Genomic DNA, 26,968 nt, shown 5'->3' on the forward strand with positions numbered 1-26,968 from the left:
AAATAAATTGTCACTGAAAATAGAATGGGAAAAGCTTCACACCTGCTTGAACACATCTGATGGGTACACTGATGGCAGAGAGACCAACCAGACACACGACAGTCACACAGGGGAGCCTTACAGCTGAATCCAGTCCACAGGGACTGTCTACTGGAGGTGGGCATTTGGCAGCCTGGCTTCTCTGTTAGGGATGCCTCAAGATGGTAACACACACACCCTCCCTATTTTTCTATCTTTCTCTCTCTCTTTCTCTCAATCCCAAAGCTATTCCAGATTGGACCTCAGGCATAAACGCAAGGGAAAGACACAGTGGACACACATGTCCTCCATCAAAGGCAATCCCAAGGTTAGTAACACCAAACTGGGTGAATAAAGCTACACTCAGCAGACATATGGAAGTTACTGAACATCTGAGGGAAATGAAAAACGTAAATGTGCTCGTTATGTGCATTAAGGCTCCCCCCACACACACACCCCCACATACACCCACACACACACACCCATACACATTTTCTCTCTCTCTTTCTTTACTGGTTGACACAGAGCCATCGTCCAGCAACATGCAAGGGGCAACTTTCTTAAATACAGAGGTAGCAAGGAGTCTTAGAGAACTGCTGGCTGTGAAAGTCATTTCACTCCAGGTAATAAATATATTGCCTAACAGAGCACTTTAGCATACACTCCATAAAAGCACGTCTTTAAACTCCAATGTTCAGGATTGGGAAATGAAACAGAAAAGTGAAGTCATTAGAAGGAAAGCAGGAGGGAACAAAAAATCATAAAATTATAAAATGAACTTTCTCTCAGAGATGGTCTATGTCAGGTACCAACAATCACCAGATTCCTGGGGGAAGAATTGCCGCCTGCCCTCGGAGTGTGCTAAGGGCTCTCTCTGGTTAGGTTATCGCTAAAGTACTGCATGTGGGAAGCAAATCTCTATTTTAGAAGTTTGAGCAGCAGCGTTCCTGCGACCATTCAAAGAGAATATGAGCCCCACTAAGATGCTCAAAAAATCTCAAGAAGGGAGTTAGCAATATAACCATGTTAAATAATAGAATATTTCTAAGTCAGCCCTACTTGGAAAAATGATATGCACAAATGTGAAAACAAACCAGCGGAGTGTACCTTGACTCCGCTGTCACAAAAATGAAGGAAAATGAAGGATAAAAGAGAAATATGAGTAAGAGGAAAGAAGGATTGTATGAAAATATTAATAGAACGCTATGCTGAGGACAATCAGAAGACTGCTAAATTGACATTTGTCTTCAGGATCTACTATATAAATAAATGCAACCAGGGAAAAGTAGAATAAATAGATCTAATTCACAAAAAGTATTACATTGTGTGGCTGTAAAGTCTGAATTCTTTATTGACCAGATGTTCTTTGGAAGAGCATGTTCTCGGGGCACAGTGACAAAAGCAATCCATGACCAAGTGAGGTTGGGAAAGGTACCAAAAACATGCCACTGCATTGGGGTGTGACATGGCGGTCACTCCCCACCCTTGAAGGAGAGCTTCTTACCCTCTCTGGCTCTTACCAGTTTGGATGCCAGTTTGAAATAAGCTGGTTTTGCCATAATGCCACTTTGGAAAGCAGGCAACTTGGATGTCCTCCACATCATAAGCCACATAGGGGCACTTCCCTCACCTTTTCTACCGCGTTTCCAAGACAGCCTCCAGCTCTACATCTGGAAGCCATCACCGCACTCTGCCTGCCTGCCCATGGCTCAGTTCCCTAGATGAGGCATTTGCCAATGGCATGCTCCAATCTTTCCTCTACCCCAGTGGCTCCCAGGCATCGGACTTCCAAGCTATACATTTGCTGCCATATCCCTCTGCAACTTTGAAGATGATTTAAGTAACAGTTTTTCTTTAATAAATGCAGTACTTTTAACTCCAACAGCCATATTGGGAAAGCACTTTCCCATCAGCTGGTATCAATGAAACCCTGTGATCACTCACAAATAATGGCAAGTAACCATAAAAATGAATATAATATGTAAGTGAAACAATGTTATCAATGTTAACTAGACATTCTGACCTCTCCAAGCTTTGTGAAAAAGAGAGGTTAGCTAGTGTTAGAGAAGCAAAGGGTATCTGGCCACCAACTTGAGATTGTGGCCTTGGAGTGCTCAGAATTACTGAGAGAGAACTGAAAAGAATCTAACTTGCACACAGGGTGATTCAGGATTATGTAACATCCCACCTGTGTTTTCCCTCAAATCATCTCTGATGGCACCACCGGTATGTTTACACACTTTAGTAAACAATGCCCAACCCAACTCCGTTTAGAAATGTCTTGGATCCTGAATTGCAATAGGGCTCTGCCCTTTGCTAACAGAATTAGAAGAGGAGTTAATGGAACAATAAAATAACATTCTGAATGAATGTTCCCCCTAAGTATACATGGCTCCACAGAAGGTTTGACCAATCAATGTCTTAGTTCAAATGAGGGCTCCTAATCATAGTAGGAATTTTGGTCAACATAAAATGATCAAGCAGAAAAAAAGGTCTTTAGTTACTGCTCAGTTCTTTGCCCTGCATTTCTGAAACCTTGTAGAGATAAGGTTCTTCCTCAATATTGACTTATACACTAGACACATACTTCATGAGCACCTATGGAACAAGGCCAAGATGGGGAACAGGGAAGTAAGGCCAAATAGAATACAATCTTTGGTATTTGATTAAGTACCATCTTATACTTTAGCCTCCTCTTAGCTAAATAACAAAAAAAAATAAGGTGAGGACATTTTTATAATAGTCTCACAGTCTTCCTGCTAGCACTCTTGTTATTCAAATTCTCTAATAGCAATGGGGAGAAGTAAGAGAAGGGCCCTTCTTGATCACATCTGTAAACACTCAATAGCTAGAGGCTGATGTACATATCCTCACTAACAGACAAGATGAGCTGTAGATTGAAAGCATTCACAGACTGACTCACAGACTGACTTCATAAAGAAGTGTTTGTATCAGACACTTTTGTGCCCCTGGACAAAAGAAAGCACTCTTTAATGGCTAGAATGTAGATACGATATACAGTAAGGTGAGGTGTCATGCCAGTTGACAGCAGTATGGTTGGAGAAAGAAGATGGAGATGAAGATCACAAAGGTGAGCACTACTAAAGGATAGTTTTTAAAAAAAGACGTAGGATTTAATTCAGTTAAGCCCTTAATTTTCAAACTTTTGAAGCATAATTTCCAATGACTGATAGATGTCAATCTTCCTGTTCTGAGATTCCTGCACCTGAGACCATCTTTTCCTCTTACTCCCAAGGGGATTTCAGCAGTTTTTAATCCAAAATATGCCCTTCATTTTTTCTTTTTTGCTTACAAATCATACTGACATATCCATTAAACGGTGCTCAATAAATTTGTCAAATGAATAAAAGTGAACTAAATGTTAAAATTGACATAAAAATTCTTTGTAAACAGTAAAAAGTTTTCTAAATATAGAATACCAGAAGTAAGCCATCCTGAAAACAACTTTCCATCGTCACCTGTTTCAGATGACCTTTTGTGGGTTCGCTTTTGCTGTTTAGGTTAACTAAGACATTGACAATTCGAGGTGAAGCAAATGATGGATCTAATTATAAATGGAGTCTCTGTTTCTGAAGTATATGTGATGCTTCTGAACATTTTTCAAACACACACAGGCTGTAAAATGTCATTCAAATGTAAGTTAACATTAAAACAAGGCTTCGCCGCACCTGCTATAGACAGCATTTTGAGGTTCTGCTCTTTCAGTTGATGAAAGTGTTGACAATTTGCTCAGTGTTTCTCCTCCATCTCTGTAGGGCGTATGCAAATCATTCTCCCGATTTCCTAACTACCAAGGTGCAGTGGTGTTGAGATTCCCAAATCATAGTCCTAAACCAGAAAGGATCCTAAGCAACCCTTTGTTTTCTAAGACTGGAATTTTCCTCCAAAGGTGCACTAGAGCAAACAATGCCAGTCACTGCCAGCAGAAGCCATTAGGTACTGCGTATGCCCCTGAACAGCCACCAAAAGGACATATCGTTGAAACATGGGGGTAATATTGTAGACAGCCCTCTGTCGTCAGAGTAGAGGCAGAAAGATGAAGCATTTGGGACAGATTTTCTTTCTACATACCCATTGGAAACAATTGAAATTGCAGTAAAATATCATTTTTTTTAATGATGGAGCAAAAACCAGAAAAGGATTGTTAATGGGTGCAAAAATATAATTAGATAGTTAGAACGAACAATATACGACAGCACAGCAAAGTGACTATAGTCAACAATAAGTTAGGATATACTTTGAAATAACTAAAAAGGTGGAATTGGAATGTTCCTAACACAAAGAAATGACAAATGCTTGAGGTGATAGATATCCCAATTACTCTGATTTGATTATTACACATTGCATGCCTGTATCAAAACATCTCACGTACCCTATAAATATATACAACTAATATGTACTCATAATAATTAAAAATAAAAAATTTTTAAAATGTTATATTAAAGACAAAAGAAACAGATAAAAAGAAAAATTCACCAAAGCTTGGCAGTTGAATACCTGAGCTTTCTAACAGAAAGCCAAGATAAATTTCACCCCCAAATGATTTTGTATTCAAAGTTCCACATACCCCTCAGAAAGAGAGAATGCTTTCTAAATAGAATCCCCATTTGCTATGTACCTGTGGTTGCATTTGGTTTGAGTGCAGACCACAATGCAGTCAGAAGGCACATGTGGGTTTTATCTCTGTGTGTGTTTTTGATAAACAGAAACACACAGATTAGGGGGCTCCATCATGACACTCTAACAGTGGTACATTTCACAAGGAAAAATTACAGGAGATGCTTTGATGTCAAACAGAGGTGGCTCCCTTTAAGAAAATGGTAAATTTAACTTTCTTTGGTTCAAAGCTCAGCAGTCCTCCTTGCTCCCCACTGATGCAAATGCTGCAATTTTCTTTTATTCACTTCCTCAATGATTTGCCATTAAACACCTACGAGTCATTTTACCGCAGCAGTTTGGTACTTGTGACACTCAAATGGGATGGAGAGGAGAAAAAGAGATAGGGAGAAAAGAAAAAGAAGGATTCACTTGGTTCCTGGACTAGAAAACTGTTTTCTTGAGTCCAGCATCACAAGCAATGAATTAAGAACAGTTTGGGGGAACTCAGGGTGGGGGAAAGGGAAACAGCTGAAACCGACTGACTGCATTTCATTACTGGTTCAAATTAGGGGGGCAGGGGGGAGGTGAAGCAGGAAATAAACAGATGCAATGAAAGGTCCCCAGCCTGTGGGCAAGGAAGAGTGAAAACAGCCCTTCACGAAAGTCAAGAAACCTGAACTCTTGGGTGTCAGTGGTACACAACGGCCAGTGTTTGGAGGGAAGATGATTTCTTAACCACAGCAGGGCTTACCTTTCCCCTCCTCAGGATCTGGATTTAAATAGATGATGTTTACTCAAGGGGTCTTTCACTGATAGGAAAAATAAACCCACAGTTTATACATCTCTCTGCTTAATGCAAATAGCATATTTAAATTTAATTACTTGGAGCTTAAGGTGGTTTTTGTTCCCTATTTCTTTCTCAATAACGCTGCAGCTCTGATTTGCTCTTTATCAAAGGTCTGTGCATTATAAAATGCTGTCAAGCATCAAAATTAAATGCTTCAGAGCACTAATGATATACTTGTGATGAACAGTTTTGCGTCTCAGAGATACTAGGAACTCCGGTGCTAATATTAATTGCTTTCTTCCACATTCCACCAAATGGAGAGAAGGATTTCTCCTTTCGAGCATAGTAATACCTACGGCACCAAACATCACCAAACAGTTTCTATGGTTTCTTTTTACTATTATCATTGCAGTATTTTATAATACAGTTTACAAAGTGCTTTCACACACACATGATGTTGTTTGCAGCACATTCTATCAGCTCGGTCAACCCCTCTGTTATTTTTTAAGTAAAATCATTAAAAGACTCAATCCTCAACCAGCCCCCCTGGATACATCACCCACTTAAAACTGAGCTCCTCACCCCACAGCTTTTAGTTGCTATGTCATTAATCTACATGAGCAAATTTTCTGACAGTCAAGAAGTGAAATAATTTTTAAAACTAACAAGCAAAAGGTATAGAAAAACTTGATTATTCCAAAACTGATAAAGATTTTTTCCCTATTTGACAAAATTTTGAACCAAATTTTCAACCAAAACTTTCAAAAGACTGAATTAAATGAAGTTCACTTAATTTAAACACAGAAGTATTTATATTTATTAAGCTTATACTTCAAATGTTTGAGGCATCTATCTTTTTTTTTCCCCTAAAGTGATTTCCAAGGTCAATATGGAGTCTATTTTAAACAAATACTATAACATAAAAGCAGGGCCCAGTAACACTTACTAAAGGATATAATTGACCCATACTTCCAATGATTTTAACACTCTGAATTTGGAGCACTAAGAATGCTTTAACTCACTCACTCAAGAGTAAGACTTTGCAAAATCTTTAACAGAGTTTTTATTTTTGGTTTAATAGGAGACCAAAATTTTACAAGACTTTTATTTTCCCCCAGATAGATGAGATGGTCTATCTTTTTTTTTTTTTTTTTCCCGCAGCAATGAGCAGCAGATTATTTTTGGCAAATTCTTTACAGAGAACTATTGATAAAATTTTCAATGATGGCATGTGATGCTGTTCTTAGCCTTCATGTTAAGTGTTTGCATAGGGAAGTTGAAGGTGTTGGGATTGGCCTCTTTGTCTAAGCTTCAAAAAGATGTACTGTCTTCCCCTAAATACTTGTCTCTGGATGAGCTTTGTTCATGTGACTAAGTTTTAGGCAATGGAATGTGGGTTGAAGTAACTACTCCTCTTCTAGACTTGATCCATAAATAGCTCCCTGTGACCTTAAATTGCCTGTAAGCCAGCTCACAAACTGCCATGAGCAGGCTGATGCCCCAGGCCCATCTTAGAAGCCACATAGCAACCTTTCCTCATCACCACCAACTGGATGTGACTTAAACAGGGAATACTTTTCCATTGCGATAACTCACTGACTGACATTTGGGGTTACGTACCCATTCAAGTGAAGTGGAGCCATTTAGCAAAAAAAAGACACGTTTTCATGTAATAACTACCTTAAATGAAGTGCTGTGATATTGTGGCCTCCAGAAGATGGGACTGTGGTTTGAAGCTGCCTGAATGGCCTTCGGGTCCCCTACTGGGAACTCAAGCTCCTGGTCATGCACAATGAGGAAATAGCTACTTATTTGTGAGGAGCTGGAGTGGGCTGCCCTGAGGTCATCAAAGCCAGTGGCAGAAGCTATGCAACTTTGCAGGGACACAATCACAGACACCAGTCTTCCAACAGTGGATGAATTCAGCAGAATCACAAAATACTGGGCCAAAAGACTCAGCTGAGCTTGTGTTAATTTCAAATGGAAAAAGACAGTGGGGTTCTCAAAATGGCTTGGGTGAGTTTCCTTTTCAGAAGAGAGTTTAGTCTTCATTGCATAATTAACAGCTTAAGCAGTTGAAGATTTAGGGCATGCGAATCGCCACGAAAGAGAGAATGGGTAAAAGAGCGAAACAGATGCTACCGGCCTGCCCTGCAAGGCACTGGCACACATTTATCGTTTAATCCTCACAATGCTTTGAAGTAGTTATAATCATCAACCTAACATTTCAGATTTGGAAAATCAGGCACAGAGACATTAAATAATTTGACCAAAACTATAAAATGAGATTTGAAATTCAAGTCTGCCTGACTCAAAAGTATGTGATCTTACCTCTATGCCACATGTCTGTTGTAACAGACACACTGGACTCTCATGCATTGAGTAATTACAATGTGCCAAGCATTGTTTTGAATCTCGTGCATGAATTAATTCATATAAACCTCACAAAAGCTCTTTAGACAGGCACAACTATTATCCCCATTTTATAGAAGAAGAAAATAAGGTACAGAGAGTTTGAATAACTTGTCCCATGTTATACCTTATAAGTGGTGAATTAAAAAGTCTGGTCCTATGGCCAGGCATGGTGGCTCGCGCCTGTAATCCTAGCACTCTGGGAGGCCGAGGTGGGAGGATCACTTGAGGTTAGCAGTTCGAGATCAACCTCAGCAAGAGTGAGAACCCCGTCTCTACCAAAAATAGAAAGAAATTGGCCGGGCAACTAAAAAATAGAAAAAATGATCCAGGTGTGGTGGTGCAAGCCTGTAGTTCCAGCTACTCCAGAGGCTGAGGCAGGAGGATCACTTGATCCCAGAGTTTGAGGTTGCCGTGAGCTAGGCTGATGCCACAACACTCTAGCCTGGACAACAGAATGAGACTCTGTCTCAAAAAAAAAAAGAAAAAAAATGTCTGGTCCAAGAGCCCACATTCTTGACTATCGAGCTATAGAAAGTGACTAGTCTCTACTCCTCGTTTCCCTGGTAAGCAACTGGAAACTTGAAGGTTAAGTGACTTCTTTCCCACAGCAATAGTGGCAGCAGCAACAAAGTCAATCTTTCTGAGGTCTGTTATGTGTTAGGTACAGGGCTACCTATGTACACTGTTGGCTGTCAGAAACCCTGAGATAAGTTAGACATGATCCCTGCTCAGAGACAAACTTTAAAGCTTTTGGTGATGAAACAATTCACATTAGAACGAACCTAAAAAACTAGACAAGAATAAAACCAAAAAAGTTCCATTACAAAATAAAATAATAGTATTTGGAGTTAGGGAAGAGGTAAGGGTGAAAGGAAAGCTTCCAGAAGACTGCCACTGTTTTATTGTTCTATTCCTTGGCCTGGGTGATGGTCACATAGATGTTTACTTTGTGATAATTCAGTGACTATACATTTGAGTCTTGTCTACTTTTCCGTATGTGCATATATTTCATAATAAAAAGATTATAAAACAAATATAGATGCTAACTAAGAGTATTAAACATGAAGTATCACAATTATTATTAGAAAGACCCATCCACAATCTTTAGTAAACCCCCTGGGTAAAGAGCTAAAAAGGTATCAGGAGAGATTTAAGTTTTTGCAAATTAGAGCTTTTGCAGCTATTTAATTATCATGCTTACTACCTGAGCCATCCAGCAATCCTTGCTCTTTGTAGTAAGGAAAATGCATTACTTAAATGCCTGTTTTACTTTTTTAAGAGAGCTAATATCTTGTACTAGCATTACTACAGGTAAAGTCATAGGATTAGTTACAGAATTACAAGTGGGTGACAGCTCATCTCGAAACCAAGGCGCACATCCACCAGAATTAACAGGGAATTACTTCAGGGGCATCCAAATGTCTCTGTTGCAGTTCAAGTGTGTCCTCTGTTTCGTCTGAGGGCTGCTTGTTTTACTTTCTTCTTGCTTACTAAGAAATTTGTTGGCAGGTTCTGACAAGGATGGCACAACACTTGCCAACAGAAACATGGCAGGATTCAGTGTGTGTATTTCCTGTTAAGTAAGAACGCCAGTTTGAGGCAAACAGGAAAACAAGTCTTTCCACTGGGGCAACTTAGAAGAATTTGCCTGAGCAAGATGATTGTTTAAAGAGAAGAAAATGGGGTAAAGCTTGCAATGACAATAAAATTTTTTTAAAAAATGTACTTTTTCCTCTGAATGCTTCTAGTAAGATGGATCTTCTCATTGGACCTAAATATGTTGAAAAACTATCGAGTGTTTCACCTCTTAGTTGAAATTATTTGCTGTATGTCTTGGTTCAACAGGAAAGAGAGCTCTGATCAAAGTGAAGACTTCCATGACCAACAATGCCCCGCCAAATTAATTTGGGATATAGAGAATAGTTTAAGGAAAATGTTCCCTTTTATCGAGCAGAAATACAGCAAAGAGAAAGGAGAGGGATTTGCCGCTGTGAATCAAGGCTTCTGTTCCTTTAGCTGTCAACTCTACTGGAGAGCTTCAAGCATTCCCAGTCTGGAAAATAAAAAGATGTGCTGTGGGCTTCAGGTTCTCTTTGTTACTCAGACAGCTGCTAATCGTCCCGCTGTGTGAGCAACCATTGAGACAGTGCTGTAACATTTAGCTTTCTGACATCCAAGGCATCTAGATCAGTCCCCAATTAAACACGTATTAATCACGAAGACTCTAAAAGCCAGGATGATAGATGCACCCAGTAAATCTTTGCTCTTGCCTTTTCCTTTGCACACTCAGATTTCTACATTTACAGGCAGAAATCCTTAAAAGCCTGTTCCAAAAACTGACCAATAAAAAGCCTTGTTCATTACTTTATATCAGATGCATGATGATTTCCTACCTCTGAAAAGCCTTTCAGAAAGAGACACGACATTGATCATTCTGCTAAAAGAGCCTGTCTGCTTCAATAAATAGATCCACTATGGCTGTTGTCATCTTGACTTTTTAAGTGTGATAACTAATTCAGGAGTGTTGTGGCTTTACCCACTCGCTCTAGGGAAATCCAAATCATCTGTGAAGTCACAAAAAAGGAAAAGTCCAGTAGATGAACCCAGGAAACTTCAGTGGGCAAAGTATTAATATTACTGATAATACCAACAATCTCCCCCAACTCAGGCAAAATCATCCTCCGCTTGTGACCCTGCGTGAGAGTGAATGAAAGGCATCTTATTCTGGATTCACATACTTGCAACAACAAAAAAGAGTATGTGTTGGATGAATCCTTTTTAACTCCCTGCTTTGAAATTTATGACTAAAAGGATCTCAATGTTACTTTTTCATTGCTCTCTATTTCACAAGGGCATGAAGACAGCCTTACTAAATTCTTCATCACACAGTATCATCCACAGCTTTTGTTATGAATAAGTGACTTGGTAATCAACCCCAAACCAACCAACAAAGAAAAACTAATAATTTCCATAGGAGGTATCCAATTGCTTTAATGCAAAAAGAAGAGAAAACTTCAACCAACACAAGAGGCTCATGTGACCTCAAAACGGCATTAGCCATTCTGAGTTATTGGAAATCCTCTAAAATTAGATTCCTATTTTTTTTTTCATTTCTCAAGCTAATGGAACCCATGAGAGACAAGTACAATATTTGCAAGGTGCCAGGTTGATGCCAGCTAAAGGAACTAAATTCCTTGGCTTTCAGTGGAGCCTGAATATATCGCGAGTAAGTCCTTCCCATCACCGTCTCGCTGATGGTCCACTGTCTTCCAAGTTGAAAGACTAGGAAGTCAATTAATGTCACTTATGATGTGAGCACCTGTCGACCAAGTCCTGGACTGGGATCAATTCCATTTAACATAGTCGCTCTGTAGCTTGGGCCTTGGACCACTTATGATGTAGTCCACATTCAAGGAGGTGACCTAAAGACAGAAAGGTCCAGAGTCCCATTAGTCATCTTCCTAGTCATCCAATTCTCCACCACATATACAGTTGGAATAGGTACCTATTTTTTCTAATGGTCATTTAAAAAGATCACATGAGCTGATCAAACTAAAAAAAAAGGTTCTTGTTGCCCCCAATTTGGGGTTTTAGGTTCTTTGGCTTTTTTCCCGGCCTTTTTTTTTTTTTTTTTTAAACCGTTTTTTTGTTACTTTTTTTTTTTTTTTTTTTTTTTTTTGAACCCCTTCGGCGGATTGGGGAAAAAAAAGATGAAAATTATTTGACAATGAATAAATTAGAGCATGAAATCACAGTCTATAGACTATAAGAATAGGGCCAGATAGGCAAAGGAAACATGTCAGTAAAACTTTGGTTGCAAAATGATGTGCTCTGTGCTACTTGGAATTTTTCCAAGTCCAAATGGTGCTTGGCTTAAAGAACAATGGTTAAGGGCTGAGAAGTGATGCCCATGGTTGATAAAGTAGAGGGTTACAAGTGGAATAGTAGAAGAGAGAGAGAGAGAAAGGCTAAAGAGTTATTGGGGTGAACTTCTGAAACTTTTCATCTTACTGAAATTTGGTTCTACTGCGTGGAAGTCTGGAAAAATTTTGAACACAGGAAATCAAAATATTCAAAGGACAATATTCATGAACCACAGAATACTGAGAAGCTAGCTTTAGTATCACATAAGGAAGCCTCTGTTTTATGTGTAGACAAATCTTTCCTGTCCAGTTTCTTGCTTGCTATGTAAGCAAGAAAGATAGGCACAAAGAAGTAACTGGTAGTGGAGAGAAAAAGGACAGAGACTTCGAGTTAAATTATAACCAGTGCATTTTTAAAATGCTTCATATACAAATGGTCACCATATGCTATGCTCTTACAAAGTGTGGCTGTGAAACAATATTCTTGCAGCCCTCATATCTGAATCTCTATCTTTTTGACAATTCTCTTAAAAGCCATGATATAGGTTAGAAACAGGAAAATCATTTATGAGAAGGGAGTTTAAGCTTAGAAATTTGCAACTATAGAATTATTATTATTATTATTTTTTATTTGGGGGCATCAGCCAGAAACTAAATTATATGTGCCAGATAGTTTAAACTCCTACAGGCATTATAAGACTGAAGCGGAAACAACTGAGCTATTAAAATTTTAAAATGTTTTTAAGGCCAATAGATGTCTTCAACTGGATCTGTGCTTGAGAATTTGAGATGACTTTTGTAGTCATAAGGAATAATGAGGCCAAGCATGGTGGTGCATGGCTATAATCCTAGTACTTTGGGAGGCCGAGAAGGGAGGATCGCTTGAGGTCAGGAGTTCGAGGCCAGCATGGGCAAGGTAGTGAGACCCTGTCTCTACAAAAAATCCAAAAGAAAAAAAAAAAAATTAGCCAGGCACGGTGGCATGCACCTATACTCTCAGCTATTTGGGAGGCTAAGGCAAAAGGATCACTTGGGCCTAGGAGTTTGAGGTTGCAGTGAGCTATGATGATACCCCTGCGCTCTAGCCTGGGCAACAGAGTGAGACCCTATCTCCAAAACAAAACAAAACAAAACAAAAAACAAAAAAAGATTTTAAAAAAAGAAATAGCAAAGAATGTATTAGGAAAGCTGTAATTGTTTTAGGGCTTGATTTTTTTTTTAAACTGGGGGTTCACAGCCTCTCACAGGGGCAATCTTACAATTTGCTGAAGTGTGAAATTCAGTGTAACTGGCTCCACCCAAGAGTCAAGCCCTAAATACTGAAAGGACCTCATTAGAATAGCACTTCACTCAGGAAGAGTCCCACAGCATGGTGTCTAGGACAGACACCAGAGCCAGGCTCCAGCACACTCTGAGCAGTTTTATGGATATTATCTTGAGTGTGTTCTGAAGTAGGCAGAGGAGAAAGAAATGGAAGGAAAGAGAAAAAGCCATCATTCAAAGAATAAGTACAGTTAAGGCATACCTTTGAAGAGTTAACGGTGAGATTTAAAGTGTTTCTCTTTGATCATTCTCCTCAAAAGATAAGAATATACTCTTTATATTATATGACGATCCCTTCGATATATTCCCAGACTCTTGGAGCTGCACCTGAATTAGCTGACCATCCTACATAGCAGTATACAACGCGAGCTGTAAACACAATTTATGCTTTTTACATTTTCTGTCCATTGGTAATGATTATGAGAAGACAGTTTCACAGGATGGGATTGTGCTATAGTTGTTATCCTTGCATCCAGCGTAAAACAAAGCAACAAGCTTCTGCTAGCTGCATAGTCAAAATCCCTGGCTAGTTTATATGTGTGCCCCTAGCTTTGATAAAGAAACATGACTGAAACTGTGTTCCCACCCACCTTCACATTTATTAGGGTCAAAACACACACTTATTATGCTAAAAAAAAAAATTAGAGTTGATTCAGGAGGCAGATTTACAGATCGTAGTATGTTATCTGGACAAACACAAACTCTCCAGGGAGCCATTGTGAGTGGCCCCTTCTCAGTGTTTGTTCTAATGGATGGATCTTACCCAGGCTTGCTACGCACACAGTGAGTCTATTGGTGGCAGGTCGCTACTTAGCACCCACTGAGAAGCTGCAGCTAAGTATTTAAGTCTTGTTTGCAAGCACATGTCACAGACAAAAGGTCCCCAGATAAGATTTTTTAAAAACTTATCTATCCCACAGCCTTCATCAAAAAGGTCTTTTTGAAAGTTGCGAACAAACTACCTGAGAAATTTGTAGACACAGATTAACATTTGGAAGATGTGAAGCAAAGAGGAGTGGACCATAGCTCCCCTTCATTTCTCCCCTTTCCCCAACCAAGAGTGATAGCAAAAGACAACATATATTTTAAGTCTCTGTAATTTTACCCACAAAGTATTTTATTGAGAAAATGGCTCTCGCACTTTGTCATAAAAAAGGCAAAATGTGAAAGATGGCTCAGAGGTGAACCATAATATAGTTCACCATTTAGGTCAGGCTTACCGATTTATGAGAATAGAGAAAGAAGGAATTTTATAATATGAGAGTTATTCCTTCAGCTCCGCGACTAGACTGGCGGCCATTCTGGTGAGTGTTCACCCTGCGCTCTGGGTACCAAACCTCACCTGTGGAATCAAATCGTTAGTGACATTTCCCAGCGAAAGCCACGGTGTTCATCAGGCAAGAGACCACACTGATTTCTGGTACCATCTCTATTTTTTGATTGTTGCAGTTTTGGGGGAGCCCAGGGAACCTCTTTCATTCTTTACTACCTGCACAAGCTAAGAAAGAGAAAACCGGTGTGTAGATCGCCGGGAGGGGAAACTGGACACTAGGGGAAGCCTCGTTATGTAAGAGAGATGTCTTTAATGCCAATGGATCAAGCTAAGGTTTGCTTATCTTGAAAGATTAAAATATAAATCCTAAAAAAATCCTCATGCGCCTTTCCCTGAAGACAACATATAAGCTACCCTCTTCTTGCATATCCACATCACAGAAAACGCCACAGGAATGCTGAGATTTCAGAGGAAGGCTCTACATATTTGGGTGACATGGACAGGCGTTGCAATTAGTCCTTGCAGATTTAAGATCTCTTAATGCAAGATTAGTCCTGCAGCATGGCTTTTGGGTTTTCACAGTGTTTAAAGGAAAAAACTATTTAAAGACATCAGCAGGGGGTTAATGGAAGCTTTGATAAAGTTTCTCTGGATCTTTTCATGGATGTTCAATTGTAGACTGGTTTCTAGAGACCCGTCTGGCTCCTTGGAGGAGACAGTAATTAATTTAGCCAGTTGGAGTGACAATTAGATAATTTAGAAGCCCGTCTAAAACCTTTGCCAGCCCTGCCTTGTCCATTTCTCATCTCGCCAGGCATTTGTTTTTTAAATCTCTTGATGGCTTCTCCAGAGGGTGTAAAAGTTGGCGAGAGTCTATTCAATGGAACAAGCACAACCCTGATAGATGAAAAACAAATCAGAATTAGACTGTCAAATGAATGTCAGTGAATGGATTTCCCTTCTTACAAATGAACATGTGTGTATATTTATGTAGGAGCAAGGGGAAAAGAGTCAGGAAAAATAGTCTTCTTAGTCCTGGATATATAAATAATTCCTTCATTCTCTTAGAGTGGAATCTAAAAATCTTAAAAAAAAAATACAACCTTGCTTTCACTTATATGCAATAATTACCACTAGGCTCTATAGACATACCATTTGTCTGTGCTGCTCAGTCAACCTTGAAGTTGGATAATTTAGTGGGTTCTTTTGGAAGGCTTTTATTTTTTTTTCTCTTCTCTGGGACGGATGGTACCCACCCTGAATACAAATTCATAGACCCTGCTGCCACACACAAGAGGCTGCACCACTGTATATGTACTGGCTTATTTTTTTTTGAATTATGATCATAATTAGTGAGTATGCTTATTAATTATAGTGGTAGCAACAGTATTCTGGAAATGAAATTCTTTTCGGTATAAAGTTAAGAATCAAGAGACTGTTCCCTCTTAAAAAAATTGTACTGCATGGTTTTTAAATGTATATTTCATAGGCATTATGAACTTCACCAGGAGCCCATGGCTAGACCAGAGCTGTTAATGAGAAAACCACAGCCTGGCTCTTCTGAAGCCCATTGTATGCTTGCTTAGGCCTGTAATTACCCAGGCCCAGAAAGGACTCTCCAACCAGCTACAGGTCCCTTACCAGCTGAGGATGTGCAAACAACTTTTCAGCAAAATCTCTCAGTGGAATTGCTTTAGAATCTGTCTGAAGGATTTTAAAATGTGTCTTGAGAAAGAGTTGTTCGTTTTATAGATTTCACTATCTCCATCATTTGTTTTCCTTTAAATTTCTCAGGGGTAAGAAAAAATAACATGATTTATTAAAGATCAAAGGCAAACAGGAAATCATCTCAGAGAGAGAAAAATATAAAAGAGCACAGCATATGATTACTTATAAAGAAAATTGCTGCTAGCATCTTGGACCAACACAATAGTGTCAAGAAGGCATACTTTAAAGAGAACCAGAACACCGACTGCAATAGTTGAGCATGTTCCACATGATCCTTTTAAACCTGAGTGTCAACAGGGAAAAACACTGTGGCTCCAAGAGCAAAGTCGTGATTAAAATCCCAATTATTTTAGTTAATTTTTTTTTACCTAGTCAAAAGCTCTAAAAAATAAGGTATCTTGCCAAATATAAAAATCGTTTCCAACGTGAGATTAACCTAAATGTTACCCCATTGCATCCTTTGTCAAAGCAGTTTCCCACAAATGACATCAGCATTTCAACATCTTCCCAACCTCCTGTCTCCCTGGTCCCCTTTCTTGATTTAGTACTCCAGAGCAGAGGTCAGCAAACTTTTTCTGTAAAGAGCAAGATAGTTCATACCTTGTGGGCCATTCACTCTCTGTTGCAGGTACTCAACTATGCTGTGGTCACATGAAAGCAGCCTTAGACAATATATAAACAAATGAATGGGGATTTGTTCCAATAAAACTTTATTAATGAATGCTGAAACTTGAATTTAACATAATCTCTGACTGTCACAAAATATTATTTCTCCTTTGATTATTTTCAGCCCTTTGAAAAACAAAAAGCATTCTTAGGGGGTTGTACAATAACAGGTAGAGGATTGGATTAGGATTGGATTTGGCCTGTGGGCCACAGTTTGCTGACCCCTGCTCGAGGGGCACTAAAAGAAGCAAAATTTGTGCCTTAAAAATATCAACAAGTCTTTCTGCCCCTCCCCACCCCCTGTCTATTCAAGCTTACATGCAAGCCTCCATCCTGGTCATATCTCATTTGGGTTTAGTTTGACAATACAATTCTCAAAATCAGCAGGAATGTGTTTTCTGTTTGTCTCTTTGAGCTCAAACTACACCTCAGGTCCACTCCAGAGGTGCCTCTCACACATAATTATGGGCCAGATCTGTATTCTTCTATGGCCATGTGTCTTCAACATCCTTCATATCAGGCCAGACTGGACTTCCCAATATCTCTTTCCTTTCTTCTTGTTCCTTTCTACTCTTAGGCATAATTATGCAATAGTCCCCTTGTCTGACAATTGTGTTCATTTCAGTAGAGACAGAGGTAGAGTTTTATAGACTGAAGGTAAAGAACTTTGCATGAGCCCTTTCTGAAGCTCTGCTCCTAATTTGTTATTTGTAGTTTTGTAGGGATTTTTCCTTCTTCGCACAAAAATTGTCTACACTTTGGACTCAGTAAAACCTGGCTCTACCGTGCCTATAGGACATTACCTAAATCAATTGCTCTCAGACTTTCCCTTTCTCCCACCATTTCCTTGAAGCTTTCCCCCTACTATCTAGAAGACAGGTAGCAATTATGCTCAGTGGGGATGAGAATTCCCACTGTTCTCCGTTATCCCACTCAAACAACATAATATGTCTAATTAAAAGATGGCAGAGAGAGAGAATGGGAACTTACCAGTTGAGTAATAAAAGACAGTGTGCCTCTTGTACTTAGTTATTTTCTTTTTTTCTATCCATTATTTAGGCTTTATTAAATTTATCACTACTTGACAAAGAAAGTTAACTGATTTGTTTTTACTATAAATAAACGTTATTCAACAAACAGATATTGAATATCTACTACCACCCATCCTACAGCAGCATTATGATGAGGGGTAATGCCACTTTATTGTTGGTGTGGTTCTTCCTTGAGTTAATTCTTAATTGTCCGATGCTGGAGAACAATACCAGTCTAACGAGCAGCACCAGTTCAACTGATGGCAAAACTACAAGGGGATTCATAAGGGGCTCTCCCAAAAGGCCCTTTTTAACAGCTTGTCCTGAGAACAGCAATGGGAGCATTATACTCTCAGCACAGAACAATAGACACCAGGAAATGTGGAACCTTCCCTATGTGTTGAGCCACAGGCCGGCCCAAGCAAAGGCCTGTTGGCTATGGAACTCTTAAATGATGGGCATTGCTATAAAGTCTGTTTTTCAAACATATCACTAGAGCAGAGTATTTCATCTGAGTGTTTCATCATAGATCTGAGCACTATGGACATTTTGCACCAGCTAATTCTTTGGTGGTAGGGAGGCTGTCCTGTGCATTATAGGATGTTTAGCAGCATCGCTGGCCTCTCCCTACTACATGTGACGGCACCAAAAATGTGTCTAGATATTGCCAAATGCCAGGGTTGGGGATAGGAGGCAGAAATCATCCCCTATTGAGAACAACTGCACTAGAGGTACACTATCTTACTGTTTTTCCCTTCAAAGAAAATACTTTGGAGAGGTGAGGGATTGAAGGGAAGGAAGAGAGGCAGAATTCAGATGATAATTCTGTTGAATCATTTTTGGAATTTTTTTCCCCACTCTTAGAATTGCCTTTCAAGACCATTTCTGAACATAATAGGAAAATAAGCCTCTCTTCTTCACGTTCATAGCTCATGGTTATATCCTTAAAACCATAGAATTTCAGGATTGGAGAAGATTTTAGAGAATAGCTAGGTTTAAATAATTATCTTGTCCATCAGATATCTTAATTCCTCCTAACTCAGAGTGTTACAGATATTTGTTTGCCACTAGGACGCTATAGCTGTGCTAGATAGATGACTGGATGCAAAGTATCTAGAACAGTATCACATGCAAAGTAAAAATGCAAAATTGATATCACTGTCCCAGGTACAATTTGTAGTTAGTAGAGAACACCATTCACAGGGGTTGGGTCCATAATGATTTAAAAGAAACACACCAGAGTGTGGTCCAGCCTTATAGCTAGACAGCCAAGCATGGGCAGTAGGGGATGTATGGTAAAAAACAACTCAGTGATAGTCAGCTACTGCTGGCTGCCATCCCAGCATTTTTAACAAAAAAAAATATTCACAGTTCCGTTGCCTGGCCAGAAAACCTCATTTCATTTATACAGCATTTCTCTTTCCTAGTGACACATCCTGTATTCATTTGCCTGAGATGGTCCACTTAAGTACAAGTAAACCAAAGGAAAGCCATCCAGAAAACAAATCACCCAGCAGTTTGCTTATCCATTTTTCATAAACATCAGGACTATCTCCTTCTAAACAAAAGACAGAACAGTGGCTACAGGATAGAAGATGGAGGAAGTGGGGTCTCACTTTGCTTCTTTTGGCCTGTAATGTAGGAAAGCATCTTTTCGGTGGGGGGTCAGGGTGGCAGTTCCAGAAGTTTCCTCTTTTCCAGTTTTAGTGTAGTGGGACTTCAGGGAGTAACACCCTCACCTCTTCCTCCTCCCTATCTCTCCTTCACTGTTCCTGGCATGAGGGTGAGATAAAGAGTGACTTATCTCACTGGAGAACTTGGGAGAAGTTCAATGCCCTCAGCTCAACCTGCTCTGCTCTCTCATACCTGCCTGCCTGCCCACCTGTGCAGCAGAATGTCCACTCCAGCAATCTGAGCAGAGCAGGCTCTGCACACGCCAAGGAGAATGCAATCACCCAGGCGGGCTGCAAATGTTCCTAAAGCCATCCCTTTTGGCCACAGATATAAAGCTCACATCTTTCAATCAGCTTTTCAGCAATAAAGCTGATAGACATTCTGATTTTCTTTGTCTTCTATGTCAATTGGTTTTAAATCCAGGAGGGGAGGAAAAGGGTGTTTATTAGCCCCTTAAGAGTAAGATTTGAGTTAGAATAGTTTAAATAACCATATGAGAACACAGACCCATTCACACCACATTCTACAATTAAATGATCAAAGCCCAGCTAGATCTACATCTCTATGGCCAGATACTCACATAGTTTCATTTCACAATAGGGAGAATGCCATGGGGTGCTATTAATTACCTAGTGATTTTCAAAGAAAGCAACTTTCCACCTTCAGGGGTAGGATTCACCCTGGTGTCTACTACCGATGCTGACATTAGCTTAGGTGAGTCACTTCCCCTTCATGGAACTGTTCCTCAACTGCTGAAATCTCAAAGGTACGAGCATAGGACCAGGAATTCTAAGAGGTCTTGTGAGTTTGGTTTTATTTATTTTTCAAAACATTTTACTGATGAGAGAAAGAACTCTGTGAAAACACAGCAAAGATGGAGAGTCTCTAACCTTTTTGGCCTCCAGGTGCTAAATGCTAACATTCATTAATTCTGTGTATTCCTTACAGAGTGAGATATCATTGCCTATAGTGGTCCTTAAGGAATTTAATTTAATGAAATGATAGGAACAACTGCAATTAGAATATAATTGCATGCATGCAAATATGCTTAGGGGAGCTTTGATAGAGTTTATGGTTGCTACATTCACCCAGAATTTTGGCCTACATTATTAATTTGCACTACTATGAAGAAAGGGTTTGTTAATCAAAGATAAACTATCCTGATGATTATGAATTAGTGAACTTCAAATTATGGTAGGATAACGAGGCAGTGCCGTGCACATATACAACTCTCTACTAAGCAAAAGCTTTCCGGCTGGCCACATAGGAGGTCTCCTTATTGAAAGATTTATTTTTAATTTTGAACAGCTTCCCAGCATTAGCTTTCATGAAAATTAAAATAAGGAGCTGGAATTTTGTCCTATTCAGCAAACCTCCTGGCAGGAGTGCACATCATGGCAGAGAAAACCTTATTGTGTCAGAGGAATTCTCTGTCTACTTTTGTCCTAGCTCTAAAAGAATTACACCTACATGTTAAATAAAACTGACTTTTTTTTTCCCCTTCTCTAGTAATGGTTTTGCACATTTTCTTCTTTTGGAGGATTTTAAATATGTCTTCTTTGTGTTCTTTGGACCTTTTGTCCTGGTAGGTGTTGACATAATTTCTCGGCTCAAATCCCTTAAGTATACAGAAGGTCATAGAAGTCTCCCCCGAAATCTATGGGAGCCAAGCCTGTCCCCAGCACTTCTCCCATAGGCTTTTCTCTGCCAAAGAGAATGATTTCACCTTGTATAGCTGAGGCTCAAGGGTCCATTCCTAGTTTTAATTTAGTTAAGAACACGATGTAGTGATATGTTTGAGAATAGCCAAAAAGGTATAAGGGGGTTGAATGTAAGAATATTGACTGAGTCATAAACCAGATTCTCCAGGGGGTGCAGAGATCATTCTACACTACACTGTCTCCTCTAACTCAGAGAGACCAGTGGCACCCACGTATGTTCCCAGGATCTGTGCGTAATATTTCCATCGTGTTCTTCCAAAAGAAAACTAATAAAACATTGGCAATCAGAGTACTTGTGTCACTATAGAAAACTCCTAAATCATACTATTCTATGTAGAAAAATAAAACTAACCACCACTAACAGTGTTCACAATCTAAAAGTACAGAAATGAAAGACAAAAGCCTAACAGGATGACCTGGTCACACTACATATTTTAAAAGACCATTCCCATTTGTAGAGCTGGAGTTACATTCCAGTAAGATTTGCCATTCTAGCCTCCATTCAGAATCTTCCCCAAGTCTTAACTTTTTATTTATTCTAGAAAGTTCAGGGGGAAATGGAAAAATAATGGCTTTGGATTGGGATGCTGGAATACTTTTCATTATAGGATCAATTAGTAAAGATATTTTACTTAACTATTGAGTGCACTTACTGAAACATTCATTTAAGAGAAAAGTGCAGTAAGAGGCGATAGGATTGTTAGCAATTTATAATCCTTTTCCGGCGATGTTTGCTATCCTAAGAGCCTCACAAAAGGGTAAGCCGCGGTCCTTTTTTCCTGTTCCTCTTTAACTTTCCAGAAATAACAGAGAATTGCCAATGTAAAACTCCTGGTGGGGTGGGAACTTTTTCAGGGAAGGAATACAGATGAGTGGGTCGGGAGCCGGAGCCTAGAAATCTACATTTTGGAAATATTTGATATTCAAGATTTTGTGACAGTTCTGTGGTTAACTCAGCAAAAACACTTCATGAACAGAAAATGTTTTTAGCCATCTGAATTAGAAGGAAATGATGTAGGAATTGAGGGAGACTGCTCCCCCACCCCAGCCTTCATGTCAATTATAGATTCAACCGTGAAAGTAGCTGTAAAAGTAGTATTATCTTAAAACAAACTTTGTTAACCACACACATGAAGATTTATATGGTGATTCTAGCATAGGTCCATGAAAATTTTACATTAAATAACAAGATCAAAACTATAGCTGCTAATGCTTTTGTTATAAAATACAGCAATTACTGATACAGAACTCTATATTGGTAAAAATCAATTTTATAATCCTACATATTCTATAAATGCTCTGATGTCCAGCCATGGATATTGTGATTAAAATGGCCCATATGAATCCCATACTAGCTGGAGCCCATTCTACTAAATGAAGTATCACAAGAATGGAAAAACAAGGACCACATGTACTCACCATCAAATTGGTATTAACTGATCAACACTTAAGTGCACATTTAGTAGTAACATTTATCAGGTATCGGGCAGATGGGAGGGGGAAGGGGATGGGTATATTCACACCTAATGGGTGCGATGTGCACTGTCTGGGGGATGGACATGCTTGAAGCTCTGACGTGGGCAGGGCAAAGGCAATATATGTAATCTAAACATTTGTACCCCTGTTAGATGCTGAAACAAAAAACAAATTAAAAAAAAAAAGAGAGAGAGAAGTCCAGCATCGAATGACTCAGCCACTGGAATGCCATCCCCTTTCAATGAGACACTGTCTTAGTCTTCACATTACCTTTACCACCTAGTGCAGGGCATGTTATGCAGCTGAAATCCAAAATGTATATATATATATGCATATTTGCTGAATGAATAAATGTCCTAAGTATCTATTATATTATAACGCAGCTCCCAGATTCAATTGATTCTACTGCAGTGGAAGGACTGTAATATCATTCATGGTTATCACCATAAGCCCTTTCTCTGCACACATCCAGATCATACAATACAGTGGACCTGATTCCTACCTGCTTGGTTTGTTGTCACAGTGACAGACACTGATTGGTCCGGACTGGGGTTGTATTTGGACACTCCATTCACTGCCCAGATTTCAAATGTGTAATTGGTATGAGCTAGGAGGTCCGTGATGGAGACTCTGGTGGTCTTCAGGCCATTCTGCTGTGGGGTGTAGTGGACCCCACTTCCGCAGGGCCGGCACTTGCTGGGGTCACCAGCTCCACATTTCTTGCATACCACATTGTAGGAGATGTCCTGGCGACCACCTGTGTTCTGAGGACTGCTCCATTCCAAGTTCACTGATGTCTCATTGACATTTGAAATCAAGTTGAGGGGAGCAGATGGTGGGCCTGGAGAAAAGAAAACCATATGGTCACATCAAGAACTGAAATATCCTTTTGGAATCTCTCAGAGTTTATATTATTCTCTGCAGCTCTAGGAAGTAAAGTGGACCCGTTTGGCAAAGAAAGCAAAAAAGCAAATCAAGCCAGCAAAGAAGATCTTTTAAAAGAACAATATGATAGAAGGCTGTGCATGAGTGTCATTCTCATTCTTGTCCAAAAAAACAAAACGCCCAGCATCCACTGCCACTCTGAGATGTGAAGCAACTCTACAGCAAATGGGCTTCAAGCCCAGACTTTCCCTCTGAAGTGGAAGGAAAATATAACTTATCTAGTCTCCATCTTATCATCTGAAAAATGAATGTGATTCTAGTTCCCAGGGCTGTTGTGAGACTCTGGTAAATTAATAGTTATACACCGCTTCTGCAGATAAATTATAATTCCTGAGGACAGCATGTCATCAATCGCAAATAAAATTAACAGAACTGTATAGATATGCCTCTACAGTTCAACACGGCAGCTGAGGGCTAAGCTGTTTATGGGTAATTAGGAGGAACTGGTTCAACATGGTTGCAGAGATGTCAGAGATACAGCTGTTGAGGGAACTCAAATCTAGGCAGGGATTGTTCGAGGCTAATAGACACCCCCCTACCACCCCGCCCTTCAACGGGATCCTTCCCACCAACATCAAAGAGTTTCTGAAATGTGAATGATAGCAATGGTTGTTATGAAACAGAACTGATGGCTAACAACATAATGGTTGGTTTAAAAATAATAATAAAAAATAAGACTAGAGACCACTATAACCCCTTGCTTCTTGCTGAAGATTAGACTTTATATGCCAAGAAGTTGTGACAGGAACTGCCTTCAAGTAGAAGAATCAGGCTGGGAGAAGGGAGAGGGAATTTTCTTGGTCTGAGCCAGTTCTAAAGATTTAAAAGACACCTGCTGCACTTTAATGAGAAATATTTACTCAAGGTGACAATCGAAAAGCTCTTTCTTTTTCCCTCTTTTGGTCTTCCCAAAGATGAACTGAAATAAATTTTAATGAAAATTTGAGGTTTCTTGACCACTGTTATCTATGCTATTGCTAATGTATTTGGAATGACTACTTTGAAGGAAATTTGTACTTGTTCCTTGGGAAAAGGAAGTTAACTGAACGCCTGCATGTCTTGGGAGAGCTGGACCTAGTCAGCCACAGCTCCAGAGAGGCTGGAGAATTAGAAGAGGTAACCTGTAAGGAAGGAGTTAGAGTCAATATTTACTACCTAGCTTGTGGTGATTAATGGCCAAAGGATTTTTTGGTGGTAACGTTTAATAAGGGTAATTCCCTCTCCTTTTCTCTTCCTACAGCTTATTGAAGACTTTATTTTAATAAGGTAAACAGGCCCTCCCAGTCTTCCCTTGGGACTGATTACGAACAATCTCTCTTAGCATTAAGATTGGCTCCCCATCCTGCAAAACTTAAAGAAAAAAAAAATTTATAAAAGCGTTGTAAAATTTGTATTTAAGGTGAAATTATCTCACATAAGTCCTCAGAAAGAAAATATAAATTCCTTTCTTGTCTAGATTTCAAAATTGTATTTATGGTCCTTAGCACAGTGACTGGAATCTAATAAGGGTGAATAAATGATTTTTGAACAAATGGAGTTATTTAAAATCACAGAGTCTAAGAGCCACATTGGACATTACAATCCTTTGGTCAAATGTCCTCATTTTAACGATGAGGACACTGAGATGTGGAAAGTGGATCTGATCATACTCAAAGTTCATGCAATCTAATCAGTGTCAGAGTTTGACTAAAATCCAAAAGTACTATCTGCCATTTGGGGTTACTTCTAGTCCACCATGTGTTCCCCACAAAAGGTGTAATGACAACGAAAGCAAAAATTTCAGCCGGCAACTGAGAAGCAAAGTAGGCCGGGGGAGTGGGTGTCGGGTCTGTTTACCTTCTGCAGCGGCTGCCACCACAGAAAACCCATGGCCAGGGTGCAGCTGAGGCTGACCATAGCTTGGTTATATTATAAAATGGGTCAGCCACTGGTTCTGATTTTGTTGTGACTTCCAGAGTTAAATAAGAGGGACTCTGAAATCCATTAACCTCCTGGCCAAGGTTCCTGGTCCACTTTCACATGGGAAAATGTGACACAATGAATCAAGCAGAAGCAAAAAGTCAGTAATTAGTATGTAGGACGGGGCATGGCAGTGTCTAAACAGAGAAGAAATGGAGCAGAAAACTAAATGGTCACAGGACTCGGAGATGTAACACCACCACATGGAAAAAAAAAAAAAAACAAAGATGCTGGAGGATCTCAAAATGCAGGGCTGGCACGAAAACAAGTGCTAACCTGGAACAGCCTTCTTCCTTTGGGCAGTGATTCTTGTAGAAGGCTCTGAGCTTGATGTTCCAGGGAACATTGAGAATGAGACAAGCTCAAGGTCAGTGCTGCCCCGTGAACAGTTTGGGGAACTGAACTACATAGGTTTCATGTCTTGCTATCATAGGGTGATAGTTATGTGGGCACATAGTAGCAGCCTAGAAACTGAATTATGGCAAAGTCATATGATAGAGGGGGAAATGATATACAGAAATATCCACCCAGTGCGATTGTAACGTTGGCCTGCAAAAGCCTGGGAAAGGACGCATGCTTGGCAAATTAAAATCATAATGATAGTTGTGTTGTGTTTGTGATATTGTGGTTTCTTTTTTTTTTCACTCTCACCAATTAAAAGATAATAGATAACAAATGTGTTTCCCATTTAAAGGGTGGGCCCACATCGTTCTCAGAAAAGAAAGCAATTTCTTCTAAGACAATGAAAAAAATAGATATATGGACTTGAATACAGCCAAAAGCTAATCTGGGCCCACAGTTACACTTAACGGCAGCACCTTAAAACAATTACCTGCAGAGATGGCTAAAAAGAAGAAAAAACAGGCATTCTGAGTAACATGAGCTCTCTTTCGATAAATACAAGGCATCTAGGAGGAAAAAATTTAACTCTTAGATTATTTTCTCTTCCATTTATTTAGGTGTCAGATCTGGATATTTAGCAGCAATTAAATTTCTGACACAGAGATTGCTTTTCTCATCAGAAATATGTCCACCTGCAAGGACGTCTCCAATCACAAATATGAGGTTTATAACAGAGAGGGATAGCTATACTTACTGCTTGTTCTAATTTTCTATCCCCACATCGACATCTTCCCTACTAACCACACCCTGACATGAGGTAGCTGGAGGGTCGCTGGGAATGGCAAGGTTTTATGCTTTTCATAACTATTCACTCCTAAGCCTGAATATAGAACTGGCAGCAAATTCTTCTTATGGTATTGTCCCACATTTCAGCTCTTTATTTCTATTTCCTACTTAGTCTGTAACATGTCATGTTATCTTGCTAATCAAATACCATTCCATGTGTGTTTCTATCACGAGTCTAAGTGCTCCTCTAGAGAACTGATGTCTTCATTTCCCAGGGTCTACCATGGTTCCTAGTTCAGAGCAAGCTCACTAGACGTTGGATGAGTCAATGAATGAATGAA

At 39.5% G+C, this 26,968-nt stretch overlaps 1 protein-coding gene across 1 annotated transcript in view; it reads right to left on the reverse strand.

Moving 5' to 3' along the window:
* EPHA4 (EPH receptor A4) overlaps positions 1-26,968 on the reverse strand; it is a 143,381-nt gene that overhangs the window by 41,023 nt on the left and 75,390 nt on the right. The window contains exon 5 of the mRNA XM_012642583.1: positions 23,098-23,436. Coding sequence (XP_012498037.1) covers positions 23,098-23,436 — 339 coding nt within the window. The remainder of the gene's footprint in view (positions 1-23,097; positions 23,437-26,968) is intronic.

This window comes from Propithecus coquereli, unplaced genomic scaffold (genome assembly GCF_000956105.1).
Source record: "Propithecus coquereli isolate 6110/MARCELLA unplaced genomic scaffold, Pcoq_1.0 Scaffold18, whole genome shotgun sequence".
In the NCBI taxonomy this organism is placed as follows: domain Eukaryota; kingdom Metazoa; phylum Chordata; class Mammalia; order Primates; family Indriidae; genus Propithecus; species Propithecus coquereli.